This window comes from Panthera pardus, unplaced genomic scaffold, assembly GCF_024362965.1.
Source record: "Panthera pardus isolate Hobbes unplaced genomic scaffold, ASM2436296v1 HiC_scaffold_4, whole genome shotgun sequence".
Lineage (NCBI taxonomy): Eukaryota > Metazoa > Chordata > Mammalia > Carnivora > Felidae > Panthera > Panthera pardus.
The window spans coordinates 19,950,479-19,964,582 of NW_026526969.1; the positions used below are offsets into that span (position 1 = coordinate 19,950,479).

Below are 14,104 nucleotides of genomic sequence, written 5' to 3' on the forward strand. Positions count from 1 at the left end.
GCCAAGCATAAGCTTCTGTGGGTCTCAAAGGAGCATGGAAGAACCAGGCACGGGAACATGAACAGGCCCCACCTGCTGTCCCAGCCTGCCAGGGTAGGGGTCCGGGGGCTTTGGAGGTGTTTGGGGATTTGGCAGGGCCTTTCTGGTTGCCACGGGGACTGAGGGGTACTGCTGGCATCTAGTGCGCAGGAGCCAGGGAGGGGAGGCTCTACCCTGCGTTCTGCACAATGGCCACCTGCCCCCTGGACACCCACAGAGGTGAAAAACCTGCTGCTGCTGACCTCAGCCTAGAGCCTAGTTATATCTCGTTTTTTAACAGAAAGTGGTTTCTGGGTGGTACTATCGCAGTTATCTTCCAGGAATGGACTACTGTGTGAAGTGCCCTTGGCTTTGTTTGGGGCCTCAGCAAGGCTCACTCAGCAGTTCAGAAATCAGGTCAGAGGCTGCAACCCAGCTCACAGCACCATGCCACCAAACCCGCACACCTCTAGGGGTCCCTTTGTGGCGATCGCGCACCTGAGGACACAGCTGATGACTCTGTTATGACCTCCCCGGTGGTGCCACCCTGGCAAATACAAGGTGAAGCACTATGTACTTGATGTATTTTATTTTTAATGGCTTTCTTGACTTTCCTCCTTCGTGTCAGAGTGAGGGCATTTCACGGGCCCTTCTGAAACTGTGTGTATGGGTAGGTAGGCTGTATTTCAGGATGGTGATGTGGACATCACAAAAAGAATCTTCATAAAGAAAGGAGAGCAAGTATGTGGGGCGCAGAACCACTGTTCTAGAGGAAGAATGGTTTGGGGTGAGGGGCCAGTACCTGGATGCCAGCAGGGGGAGATGGAGAAGGGCCACCGGGGTTCAGCTTGGGAGGGAGACCCACACACATAGACCCTCTCTCTGAAGCCTGGCCCTAGCGAGGAGGAGAAGGGACAGACCCACTATCCTCACCTCTGGGGGGGGGGGGGTGGTGGTGGTGCAGGCACTGTTGCTCAGCTTTGACACCAAAAGTTCCCCTCCAGGACCTCTGCCACACAGCCAGGTGCCCGTACCTTCTGTCACGGACACCTCAGCGCAGCAGCCACAGGCACGTACGCTTGACCTCCACCAGGAAACCGCAAATCTTGGCCATTTCCCACATGGAGCCAGACAGGCCCTGTCTGACCCTTTTAGGGCCTGGATGGGTCTGGCCTCCTGACACTCAAATGGATAATGGAGTCCTGGGAATATTTCCAAGACTAACCACAAATATGCTCAAAGGCAGAATACATAAGCCCCATGAGGAGGCAGAGGGAGCCAAGTTCCAAGAGGGAGAAGGCAGGACCGACAGGCCCTTCATGAAGGTCCCCAGGATGGCAGAGCTCTGAGGATGAGACCCACTGTGCTCACGCCCACCTGGGCTCAGCACAAAATGAAGGGAGTGCAAGGATGGGCTGTGACTGCGATGCAGGAAGGCTTCTGGAGGAGGGTTAGGCCAGCCACCAGAGCAGCTGCAGAACCAGCCTCCCTGGGGCACCCACATATTCTGCAGCACGGGGCTCCTGTTGACCTGGGATCCTAAAAATGCCCTCTGCATGGCGAGAGGAGCTCCATCAAGTTCCCGACCCCTCCCAAGCTTTGATGATACGGGCGAAGTGGACTTTTAAGGTCACACCAGTGGTCATTCAGGAGGAGTGGCCACCTCATTTGAAGGTGCTTGCAGAGCACGTGGGTGTGCCAGGCCCAGAACCCACCGGGGTGCAGCCAGGCCTGGCATCTTTGTGGCCTACAGCCCTTGGCAGTCTCCAGGTTAGCCCAGACCCTATAGAACTAGCTCCAGTGGAACAGGGAACAGTGGTGTAAAGGGCTTTTTAAAAAGGCATGGAGGGGCGCCTGGGTGGCGCAGTCGGTTAAGCGTCCGACTTCAGCCAGGTCACGATCTCGCGGTCCGTGAGTTCGAGCCCCGCGTCGGGCTCTGGGCTGATGGCTCAGAGCCTGGAGCCTGTTTCCGATTCTGTGTCTCCCTCTCTCTCTGCCCCTCCCCCGTTCATGCTCTGTCTCTCTCTGTCCCAAAAATTAAAAAAAAAAAAAAAAAAAAAAAAATGTTGAAAAAAAAGGCATGGAGATAATGCTGGCCTCTGAGCGAGCAGGAGCCTTCTCTAACTGCCAGGACCTGTGTCACACAAAAACCTGGGCCCAGGGCAGGGAGCGCGAGGAGACTCACTGCAGGTGGATACCAGGTTTTCTTTGGGGTGGCAGAAATGTTCTAAAATTATCTGGTGATATTTGCACAACTCTGTAGGTTTACCAGGAATCACTAAATTGTACACTTACACGGGTGAATTTCTAGTACGTGATTAAAAAGGAAAAGACAAACCAGGGGCCTGAAGATGCCTTGGTTTGGGATCCCAGAAGCAGAGCTGATCTGGGAGTAGTTCCCAGGCAGCTCAGTAAGGGGTGCAGAGCCGCCCTGCAGGGGCCCGTAGGGAGGAATCCCTGGCTCTGCGCAGCGAGGCTCAGTCCTGGTGGGGAATCTGGGTGGAGAGCGCAGATGCACCCTGCAGTTACCTCAACCTGGAGGAGCCACGAAGGTCAAGTGTGAGGCCTCCGGCAGCCAGAGAAGGCCCTCAGCAGAGAGCCCCAGGGGTAGGGGCCGGTGTGGGGGAATAAGGGGACGGTGAGCATGGGGATGGGGAGAGCGATCCAGACCATATACTCCAAAGCGGAGCGGCAGGGGCCTAGTGTTCAGAAGCCTCAGGGCTAGGCCTGAGGCTGCCGTTTCCTGTCCTGGGGTGTTGGGGAAGCAGAGCAGACACTCGAGGTCAGGGCCCTTCTCCCCGTTTCTGTTTTACATCCAGCTTCTGGGGGCAATTAGCAGAGGGACCGCCAGGTGAGACTGACAGGACTGGACAGAGGACACGGTCTCGGTGCCCAGGAGGCAGACGGGGGAGAGCAGAGGGCGTGCGTGTGAACAGAGTACCCTGTGCATTTGCATCTAGTCGGAAATATGCAGAGCGGCTATGAGCGTCCCCAGGTGCTGGGCTGAACCCCAACATCGGGCTGAATGGGTCTTGAGGGCCTACCTTCCCTGAGGGGTCCCTGCTATCCATTCAGACCTTCTATCCATATGGGTCTTGAGGGCCTACCTTCCCTGAGGGGTCCCTGCTATCCATTCAGACCTTCTATCCATTTCTAAATGGGTTGCTTGTCTTTTCATTACTGAGCTTACATTCTAGATGGCAGACCCTCACCACAGCTGCGGTTGGCAAATACTCTCCCGCCTGCGGGCTCCTTCAGACCCGAGAAACGACAGGTGTTCTCTGGAACACAGAGGCTTTAAATTTTGATGAGGCCTAACTTATGTCTTCTTCCTCTGGCCACTCGTGCTTTCCGTGTCCTAAGAAAGCACTGCCTGACCCAAGCTGGTGGAGATGGAAGCCTATGATTCCTACTAACATTTTGGAAGTTTTGCTCTCACATCTAGAAGAGGCACCCATTGATTTGCCAGTGGCCACCCACTACGTGAGCCCCGGACGCTTCTGTCCTGTTTCTCTTCCCTTTCTAATTCCCTGTCTTTCCACTTGCTCTCTTTAAGTCTCTGAGCTGGGAGACTCAGGGGCTGTCTGGCAGCTGTGGGGCTGGAGAGGACATGGACCCCCTCTGGTAAGGAAGATGCTCACCTCTGCTGAGGGCCGCGGTCTGCGGAGAGGATGCTGTGCAGTGGGGCTGGAGGAGGGGAGGGGACAGGACCAGTCCCCCAGCAGGAGAGCTTGCAGGGGCCTCTGGCAGGAGGCGGGTCAGCGCAGCCTCAAGCCAACTGCGCAGCCATCAACTATGGAGCCAGCAGAGGGAGCTACAGGCTAAAGGCCGGAAAGAGCCCTGCAGGTGGGCCTTTACCTGACGGAGACCACGAGGGACAGCACCTCCAGCAGCAGGGCGGCACCGAAGACAGCCAGGGCGGCGGGCGGGGGAGGCATGGAGGCAGCCCCGTACTTCAGGAAGCAGGTGATGGACAGAATCAGAAACACTGTCGTCGACAGAAACACATCCAGGAGGGAGCTGAAGGTGGCGCTGGCAAAAGTCTTCACGGGAGAATTCTTTATAACCTGTGTGCGGGAAGGAGGGGAGGCGGGAGGCGTGAACCAGAGCTGCGGCAGATGGCCACAGAGTAGGATTTAGATGAAAAACAAAGCCAACGTTTGTTGAGTACTTGCCCACCCTGGACCGAATACAAGTGTAAGTTCTTTAAGGCAGGCCATCTCTACTGTCGCTTTTAACGAGGACACTAAGGCACAGAGCAGTTAAGAAACTTGCCCCAGGTCACACAGCAAGCAATTACAAACCAGTAAGTTCTCACAAGCACGTTACATACTGAGCTTGAAAGGTGGGTTATGGACTGGCAAAGGCAACGACTCTGTGTCTGTGAAGCCGTGTAACAGAAGCCATTTTCTGGAAGCTTCCACTGAATGCTGGGTCCCAGGTTCAGGGTGTGTGACAGCTGGCTTCATGTCAGCAGTAAGAGGCAGGGACTGAAGCTGCAGCAGATGAAAGCATGGGCACATCAACAGATAGTAAGATGCTCATGCCTTCAGTCAAGAGCCTGCTCGGGGCCTGGCCCTGTGCGGGCGCTGGGAGCTCACAACCTAATGGTGGGGACAGACAGGATCTGAAACGTCAGGGTGCTGTGGTAAACATAACAAAGTGACATGCATGTAGTGTTAGGGAGTCCCAGGGAAGGAAGGAGAAAATGAGGCAAATGCCAGCCAGCAATGAGCAGGGGGCCCAGAAAAGACATGCCTGCGATGCTAAATGATGGAGCACAGAAAGATCGGGGTTGTTTTCCCTGTGTGGATAAATTCACATGCAGACGCAGCTTGGGGCTTATAGACTGTGAGAAATCAGGAGTAGTCTTCGGTGTCCTGTCACTCAAGGCGAAAAAAAAAAAAAAAAGTCTGCCAAAGCACAAAGCTGATAGCAAACTGTCCAGCACAAACAATAAATTTCTTTCATAGAAGTATGAGGGGAAACGCACCTCTTCTTGATAGCTGGTCCGATAGGATCGCTCTAGCTCCTGATCCAGGAAGTTCAAGCTGAACTGATTGATGGGTGGCTTGAAAAAATAATCCTTCATCAGGCTAGAAGAAACGAAAAATCCATTTGATCAACACTGCGCACAGTCATTGTGCTGACTGTATCAGAAGACCGCAATTTGCTGCCCCAACACCGTTCCCCAAGCATGTCACAAAAACATTGTCTGAGGGTCACTATGTGATAGACCCCGCCGGACCACTCCCTTAGGACACACACAAGTCTGGAAAGTGCTTTGTATTTCTAAAACACATGTTGTGTTTACTCTCCAAAAAAACAATGGCTGCCCACTGTCATTATAGCATACATTGTGAGAACCCTGCTTCTGGAAACATCTCTCAGTGTTTGAGGAAGAAGGCAGCTCTATTGTGCTAGAAAACAACTGCTTCTGGAGAGGCAGACATCCTGTACTGAGAAGACTTAGGCTGATTCCAAGGCTTCTGATGAAAACATCACTCGGAGCTGCTGTCCTGCCATTCAGAGCTCTGACAGTCAGTACCGCTGTCACAGCAGACAGGCTGTTATCACAAAACTGTGTACAGAGTTAGTGTAACTGGGGTGCTATTGTCACATGTGCAGATTGCGTGTGAAACCTGAAAAATAACACTCAAGGATTTTAATAGCAGAGAAATCAAACCTGCTTTATGTGACTCTCATTCTTTTGTGGGTTGCTAGCAAATACTAAAATCCTTTTTATTCTGCAGAAAATTACTATAAACTTAAGAGAGTGTTGACATGTTTTCAGAAGGCAAATACAACCAGGGAGTGTAGTCTCTTTCCCTCAGACAATAACTTCTGCAATTAAATCAGATAAAACAGATACAGTCCCTCCCATGTGCCTGACACACAGTGGGGTTCACATAGGCACGCTCCCTCCTGTCCCTGAAGCACAGTGGACTCTCTCCTTCTGTGACAGGTGCTCAGGACCTCACTATACTCATACACTCAGAAGAGAGAAAATTCCATCCCCAAATGTTGACCCTCATCCTTTCCACTCAGGAAGTGTAGACAGAGGAAAATCAACACAGCGGCTATAAGGACGATGTGCAACGGCCACAGTTAGCAGTCAAGGGACAGGATCCACACAGCCAGAAGCCGTGCTGTTCCTCTGAAATTAATACTGGGAAGTTCCATTTCTGGGAACAGAGATTAGCTCCTTTTGGACCAATCCCCTCTCAGATAACAATAAACCCTGGACAAGATTATAAAAATTACTCCTGGAAGGCAGTACAGACTAACCAAAGCAGACAGAAGATGGAGGAGAGTCAGACTTGGAAGAAGAGAACAGCACCAGCTTAATTTCCCTTTTTTTTTTTTTTTTGGCCTGAAGACCGCCATTAGTCAGCAACACATGCAGGATGGCTAAAACTCAGATAGAAAAGCCACAATCTCGCTGTCTTGGAAAATCAGGAAACAATGTTTGGGGGCTCATGGTTGAGAAAATGGGGTTGAAAATCCCAGAGGAAAAAAAATAGAGAAGGGGCACCCCCACATTCACCATATAAGCTCTGCTCAAGTCTCTGGCTGACGCTTGAGGTGTGCACATGCACAGCAGACTCTGAGCAGCCTGATTCAGGCTGGGAAAAAAAAAAGAGCAACTGCCTACCCTAGGGGAGGCAACGTTTGGTGTCTGAGTTTAGGGAAGTGAACTGCCTGAGGAAGGAAAGAAGGAAGTGAGGGAGGGAAGGGGGAAAGAGAGAGAGGGGGGAAAGGAGGGAGGAAGTGAGGGAAGAAAGGAGGGAGGAAAGAAGGAAGGGAGGGAGGGAGGGAGGAAGGAAGGGAAGGAAAGAACAGATGGAGGGAAGAAGGGAGGAAAGGAGGGAGAGAGGGAAGGAGGAAGGGAGAGAGGGAAGGAGGCAGGGAGGGAGGGAGGGAGGGAAGGAGGAAGGAAGGAAGGAAGGAAGGAAGGAAGGAAGGAAGGAAGGAAGGAAGGGAGGGAGGAAGTGAGGGAAGAAAGAAGGGAGGAAGGAAGGGAGGAAGGGAGGGAGGGAAAAAGGAAGGGAGGGAGGGAGGAAGGAAGGAAGGGAGGGAGGAAGTGAGGGAAGAAAGGAGGGAGGAAAGAAGGAAGGGAGGGAGGGAAAAAGGAAGGGAGGGAAGGAGGAAGGGAGGGAGGGAGGGAGGAAGGGAAGGAAGGAAGGGAAGGAGGGAGGGAGGGAGGGAGGGAGGAAGGGAGGGAAGGAAGGAAGAGAGGGAGGGAAGGGAAGAAGAAAGGGAGGGAGGGAGGAAGGGAGGGAGGGAGGGAGGAAGGAGAGGGAAGGGGAGGGAAGGGGGAAAGAAAGAAAGAAAGAAAAAATTGAGACTCTTCAGAGTAATACAACAGAATCCAGATTTTCTGAGCACGACACAATCTAAAATTACACAACATGCAAAGAAACAGGAAAATATGATCCAACTCAACAGAAAAGTCATCAGTGGAGACCAATGTGAGATTACCAAGAGAATGGCACTAGAGGCTGGGGTTATAATGCATGTAAATGTAACACGTGTAAAAACTACAGCATAAGGGGTGGGAAGAGAAGAATGTATCTATACAGCTATAGGATGTCTACATGTTAAGTGAAATGATACAGCAGAACCTGGCTGGCTCAGTTGGAAGAGCATGTGAATCTTGATCTTGGGGTCATGAGTTTGGGGTCCACACTGGGTATAGAGATTAGTTACATAAATAAGTAAACTTAAAAAAAAACATAAAGTGAAATGATACAACATTAACCATAAGAAGACTATAAAAATTCAAGGATGCTTATCTGTAAGTTCTAAGGCAACCACCAAAAAGTAAAACAAAATAATGCAAAGAAGTATGGCTAAAAAGCCAGTAAATATATTAAAATGGAATTAAGGGGCAGAGATTTTTAGAATGATTTAAAAAAAGTAAGACCCACAAGAGACACACTTCAAATATAAAGACAGAGGTTGAAATTTTTTTATGGAAACTGATATACAAGGCAAACAGTGAGAACAAGAAGGCTAGAGTTACTACACTAGTATCAGATAAAGTGGTTTTTAAGACAGAGTATTACCAGGGATAAAGAGGGACACTTCAAAATGACAAAAGGACCAATTCACCAGGAATTTATAACACTCATACATGTGTATATACCTAAAACAAAAAGAGCTTGAAAATACTTGAAACATATACTGTCAGGACTAAAAAGAAACACCAACAATTCCACAGTCACGGTGACAGATTTAAAAATCCCTCTCTTCACAATGATAGAATAATAGACAAAAAGTAAAACACAGATGATCTGATACTGCCAACCTCTGGGACCTACTTGTGTTTATGGGTCATAACATCCTAAAAATGCAGAACATATTCTTTTCAAGTGCACATGGTATATTCACCAAAAGAGACCCATGTGAGACCATAAAACAAGTATCAATAAATGTAAAAGGACTGAAATCACAGAGTATGTCTTTGGCTACAAGGACATTAATCAGACATTAACAACTAACATATCTGAATACCATTCTTCACTGAAAGGAGGCGAGGCTCTTCGGAGAAATAGCCGATTCTTGAGCAGCGTCAGAGGAGATATAAAATGGGCCTGGAATATCCTGTTGTGCTAGAAAAGGGTGCCCGAAACTTTGAAAAACAAAGGATAGGGGGTTGTCAAAAGGACATGGGGCCCAGCCCGAGGGGCGCTCTGCCTGGCAGATTCAGGACAACTGGAGCATCACACATAAAAAGGCCAGTGGTGAGACTGCATCCTATGAAATCCAAGAGGACTCCCTGAGTCCAGGCTGGCAACAGATGGATGCAAAAAGTAGTAAGTAAGGAGGGGCTCTTCTTCCTTACGGTAGGCCAAGGGCCTAATGAGAAGTGTGCGGTTGGTGCCGAGGTAGGAAAACTGACACTTTGCACCACCAGAGCAAAGACCGTTCCAGGCAAGAACCATCAATGGAGATGGAATCTAGGGCAGTCTGATGAGGAATGGAGTACGTGTGTGGTCTTCAAGTCCCACTTAATTGTCTCGAGGAGACAATAACTACAGACTGGAGAAGTCAACAGCACCGGCCTGGGTACTCAGAATCCCTACCATTGATGGAAGACGAAGGGCGCCGTGTGCCTCTGGATAGGGAACCTGAGAAGGACACATCATTTCTGTGGCCAAAATTTCTGGCCAAACTGGAATATGAACTGTAGATTAGATAAAATATTCCATCTGTGCTAAATTTCCTGAATTTAGGAACCATGGTTATGTAAAAGGACATCTTTGTATTTAGGAAATACACAATTTAGGGACAAAGGGCATGATGTATCCAACTTACTATCAAATGGTTCCAAAAAAAATAAAACATAAATTTCATAGAGAGATAAAGGAGGAGAGAGAGAATAAAACAAACATAGTAAAATGTTACAAGTTGGTAAGTCGGGCAAAGAGTAGAACGAGAATTCTTTGTATTATCCATGCAACTTTTCTGCAAGTTTCAAATTCCTTCAAAATAAAGTAAATTACTGACAGTGGAGGGCAAACACATGGGGATCTGCAAAGTCAGAAAAAGGGAGAGACCTCTACCTACAAACCTGCAAACCTTCACTTTCACTGGGAAATGGCTGATGCTTACCTGTCTTCTTTGATAACGTCAACAAAATGGGCGTCTGTTTTCTCCCGGATGTTCTTGAATCTCAGCGGAAGGAGAGCTGACTGGTCCAAGCTCACTCCTGCCCACCTTCCCTTTTCCTGTAAGATCTCACACAGGGAGGTCTGACTGTTGGTGAGCTTCTCCTCATGGGGAGGACTCAGAAGTCCATTTTGAGTTTTGGAATTAGGAGCTCCGGGAGCCTGCCTCAAGACAAGGGGAGTGGGAGGCAGACACAGAGGCTGAAGTGCAGGCATGTCACAGTTATTCCATCCCGGCCTCCACCACACCAGCCCTGCCGCACGACTGACCAGCACCCTCACACCTCTGTTCTGATCTGACGCTCGACGTCTCCACCCACCCGCTTCTCCCCACCCCTGCTATTTTGTCAAATTGCACCTCCAGGGGTCGAGGCAGCCAGGAAGCTGACATCGTGGGAAGGACCAGTAAGGAGGTGGAGAGAAGGCCAAGGAAGAGTTGAGGCTCTCGGAGCTTGCCAACCACAGAATCGGCATTGCAGAGGGCTGTGGGGGAAGCGGCGGGCGGGGGGGCTGGGGCGGTGGATACGGTACGGTACGGGGATCGATCAGAGGGAGGGCGGAGGATAACAGACGCAGGCCTCCCGGGAGAGTCAGCCTTTATAAGCTGTATTCAAAGGGCTCCCGGTTTGGTGCTTGTCCTCCCTTCCTCTGCGGTCCTGACTCTGTCTCTGGGTGAGACTTCAGTGGCAGTGTCCTTGCTGCCAGCCCTGACCCCAAGCCTCTCTTCACGACACATCTCTGCTCCTGCAGAGCCCCCTCGTGTCGCTGCATGTGCACGTTCTGCCCCGTGCTCTGGCCCCACAGACCTTCCCTGGCTACAGCAGTCCGCATCTTGAAGCTCTGAGCGCCTGCGAAGGCAGGCATGTGATTACTCCACTTCACGAGGGTGAGTCCTGACTCTCCAACCCGATCTTACTGGTCTAGTCAAAACCCAAAGGACGAGAAGGTATGGGATGGTGTCGCCCACGGGGAATTATTCTCAGAAGTGAGAAGCCGACAAGACAGGAATGTCACCAAGGGTGGATGCACCGGGAGAGGAGCTGACGGAAAGAACAGCCATGAGCTTGTTACCTTGGTGCTGTTTTTATGCTCCTCTTGACAGCCGTTTTGGACCGCTCCTCCTTCCGCACCAGCTTCCGATTTGGGGGCGAACGTGATTCCGCACGAAGGGCAGGTCTACAAGAAAAACACATGCCGTAGGAACACACCCAGAAAGCACAGCCACAACCCGTAAGCCAATCAAGTCTATCAGGTGCAATTGGTTGTGGCGCCGAATGGTTTTAACCAAGTGGAAGGCTTACTGAGCCACTTGAGCATGAATTAAAAACAAACTGGCGAAGTGAAAAACGGAAACACGACCACACAGACTGGTACGTGAACACTCAGGGCAGCGCTATCCGTAACAGCCAAAAAGTAGAAACAACTCAAATGTCCATCAATGGATGAAAGGATCAGCAAAGTGTGGAACATCCACAGGATGGAAGAGTATTCAGCCATCAAAAGGAATGAAACCCTGACACGTGCTACAACATGGATGAGCCTTCAAAACACTGATAGGTGACACGGGCTGGACACAAAGGACAACATTATTACATGATTCCATGTATGTACAATGTCCAGAGAAGGCAAGTTCATAGAGATAGTAAGGAGATCAGTGGATGAGGGGATGAAGGAATGGGGAGAGAGCTAAAGGATGTGGAGTTTCTTTTGGGAGGTGATGAAAATGTTCTAAAATGGACTGTGGTGACGGCTGTACAATCCTGCAAGTATACTGAAACCCACCAAATTGTCTACTTTAAAAGGGTACATTTTGTGTGAGTGTAAATTAGATCTCGATAAATCTGTTATTAAGCCAACAAACCGGCCACTAGCCTACACAAGTTTCTCAGGCTGTGTGTGACGGTGAGCTGTTTGTATACAACGGGCTGAAAAGTCAGAGGGACATGTTTACAGACGCAGGAATTCTCCGAAGCCTGAGCAATTAGCTGACCCAGAAAAGACAGGCGGAGGCTCAGCAGGGACAGGCGGAGTAGAAAGGGCAGGCTTTGCCTCTCACAGCCAGGGCGTGGAGCTCCCTGTTCAGACTGCGGACCTCAGTCCTCTCACCTACACACAGGAGTGGGGATGGCTGCTGCAGACGTGTGGGAAGAACTAAGCGAGGAAGATGGTGACTCGTGGCCTTGCTCCCGGCGCTCAGTGCATGCTGCACCGACTTACTCTTACTATGGACGTGATCCTGCGTGCCGGCAGCCGCCACCAAGACAGCGACTAATGGCTGCGGGTGGAGAAGACGAATGGCAGCAGGACAGATCTAGCGGCACTCTAGAACAATTTCTAGCATACTAAGCACCGTTAAACACTGGAATACATTATAGAAGGCTAGACGTTATTTAGAAAGTTAAAATAAGTATCATTTAGGGGCACCTGGGTGGCTCAGTCGGTTAAGCATCCTACTGAGATCATGATCTCATGGTTCACGTGTTGACAGCACGGAGACTGCTTGTGATTCTCTCTGCACACTCACTCTCTCTCTCTCTCTCAAAATAACTAAACTAAACTAAATAAATAAATTAAGTAAGTATCATTTAGGGTCCAAGGGCAAGGATATGACTTACATCACATCTGAAGTTAGATTTCAGGCCTCTACTATTTAAATAAAAGAAATAAAGATTCTAAAGAGTTGTGTCATCTGGGAATCTGATGCAATGTAGAAGTATGAACACTCACATTCATTTGCAAAGTGGCGATATATACACCAAAGCAGCAGGCCTCCGACAGGCCCAGCAGGATTCCCGAGGGTGTCCTGTGGTGGGGCGAGGGTGGGAGTAAGTGGCTCTGGTAGCGGCAGTGGTGGCTGCTCCTTTAGGGCCACACTGGTTTTGCAAAGGCCAACTGGCAGCCTAGGGGGAGAGGGGGGTACAATCCGGTGCAGGGGACGGTCACAGAGACTCTAAGCTGGGTCATACCCTGAGGGTCTGGGGCTTTCCCTAACCTCTTGAAGACACAGTGAAAGAGTAACAGCTACTTCTCTGGCCACTTTTTAAACTTCAAGGCTAGAGAGGTAGCATAACAACAGTAGTTCTAGCTAGCTTCTAGAAGTTACTATAGTGATTACTGGTGTGTAACACAGTGATCAGAGGCCGTATCATGGACCAAATCCTGGTTCTAACACATGATAGGTACGAGACTCCCTGGCCTGTCTCCTCCTTTCTGAAACAGGACTGTGTCTCCCGCTACTGACCTCCCAGAATAGAGTTGAGCAGGACGAGGGAGCCCCGTCCCGGCCCCGTGGGAGGACTGTGCACGAGCGAGCGGGAGCGCACATGTGCTCACCACACTGGGCTGTGCCTGCAGCGTCAGTGAGCACTCAGCAAATGCTGGTCCTTAACAGTAAAACCTCGGGTTCTAAAGACAGCACATCTGGTCCTTTAATGTCCTTGTCACAGACAGAGCAGCCAACCTCATTATCTCTTGGCATCGTTTGTTCCTGAGTACTTTTCTCTCCTCAAGCACAGAACATGTACTTTAAAAACAGGCCCTGTGCTTCTCAGACATTGCCCATGGCACGCTGGCGTCACACATGAAAGATGTTTTAAGCACTCAGAGCCACAAATATGCAACAGTGACTATCAAACCTACTGGACACCAGAGGGCACACACCCTCTGTGAAGGAGTCCCTGGGTACGCTTCGCAGGCACACACCCTCTCTCTGAAGGGTGACTGCGAAGGGGCTGGAAGAAGCCCGTGGAGACCAGGAGTGTCCAGGGGGATTGGCTGATCTCAGGAGCCTGGGACAACTGGGCAACCCAAGTCTACATCTCTGTGACAGAGAGAGGCCACGGGGCCTGTTCCCTCCCGTAATAAAATGTTCTAATACAAAGGTGAGGTCAGGTGGCCGGCCCACAAAAGAACCTCCGGGAGCAAAGGTGCACACATAATGGTCATCATGCTCTAGAGACTGTGCTCTGGGAGGTTCAGGGGCTTGTCAGAGTCACACGTCAAGCAGCAGAGAGCAGGCCCTGTGGTCGGGACTCCCAGTGGCCTGAACAGTGCTCACTAGTCCCTCTGCATCCCCCCAGCAGCTTCGTGCAGGCAGTGTAGGCCCTAGGGGCGGGCGGCAGAACCAGCAGCCCCAGGAACTTGCAGTACATGGATCCAGAGGACCCTTTCACTGTGCTTTGAAAATGTGGCTCTTTGTCCTTCTATTTCTTCCTCATCTACTTCGCTTTTGGGGGACAATTTTACTGATTAAATCTTTAAAACAAATGAAACAAAAAGCCTTAGTGAAGTCTGTGCACTGATGGAGACTGCCTCACAACCGAATACTCCCTTCTGCTGTGTGGTGAGGATCCCCTCTGCACCAGGGAGCCCCCCCGCAGGCCACAGAAGGTGGGCTTGTCTCCCTCTCCACC

At 50.4% G+C, this 14,104-nt stretch overlaps 1 protein-coding gene across 1 annotated transcript in view; it reads right to left on the reverse strand.

The window, feature by feature from the left end:
• The window catches only part of ADCY9 (adenylate cyclase 9), a 131,204-nt gene that overhangs the window by 14,702 nt on the left and 102,398 nt on the right, over nt 1-14,104 (reverse strand). The window contains exons 4-7 of the mRNA XM_019468420.2: nt 10,764-10,868; nt 9,637-9,854; nt 5,012-5,114; nt 3,877-4,085 (exon numbers count right to left, since the gene is read on the reverse strand). Coding sequence (XP_019323965.2) covers nt 3,877-4,085; nt 5,012-5,114; nt 9,637-9,854; nt 10,764-10,868 — 635 coding nt within the window. The remainder of the gene's footprint in view (nt 1-3,876; nt 4,086-5,011; nt 5,115-9,636; nt 9,855-10,763; nt 10,869-14,104) is intronic.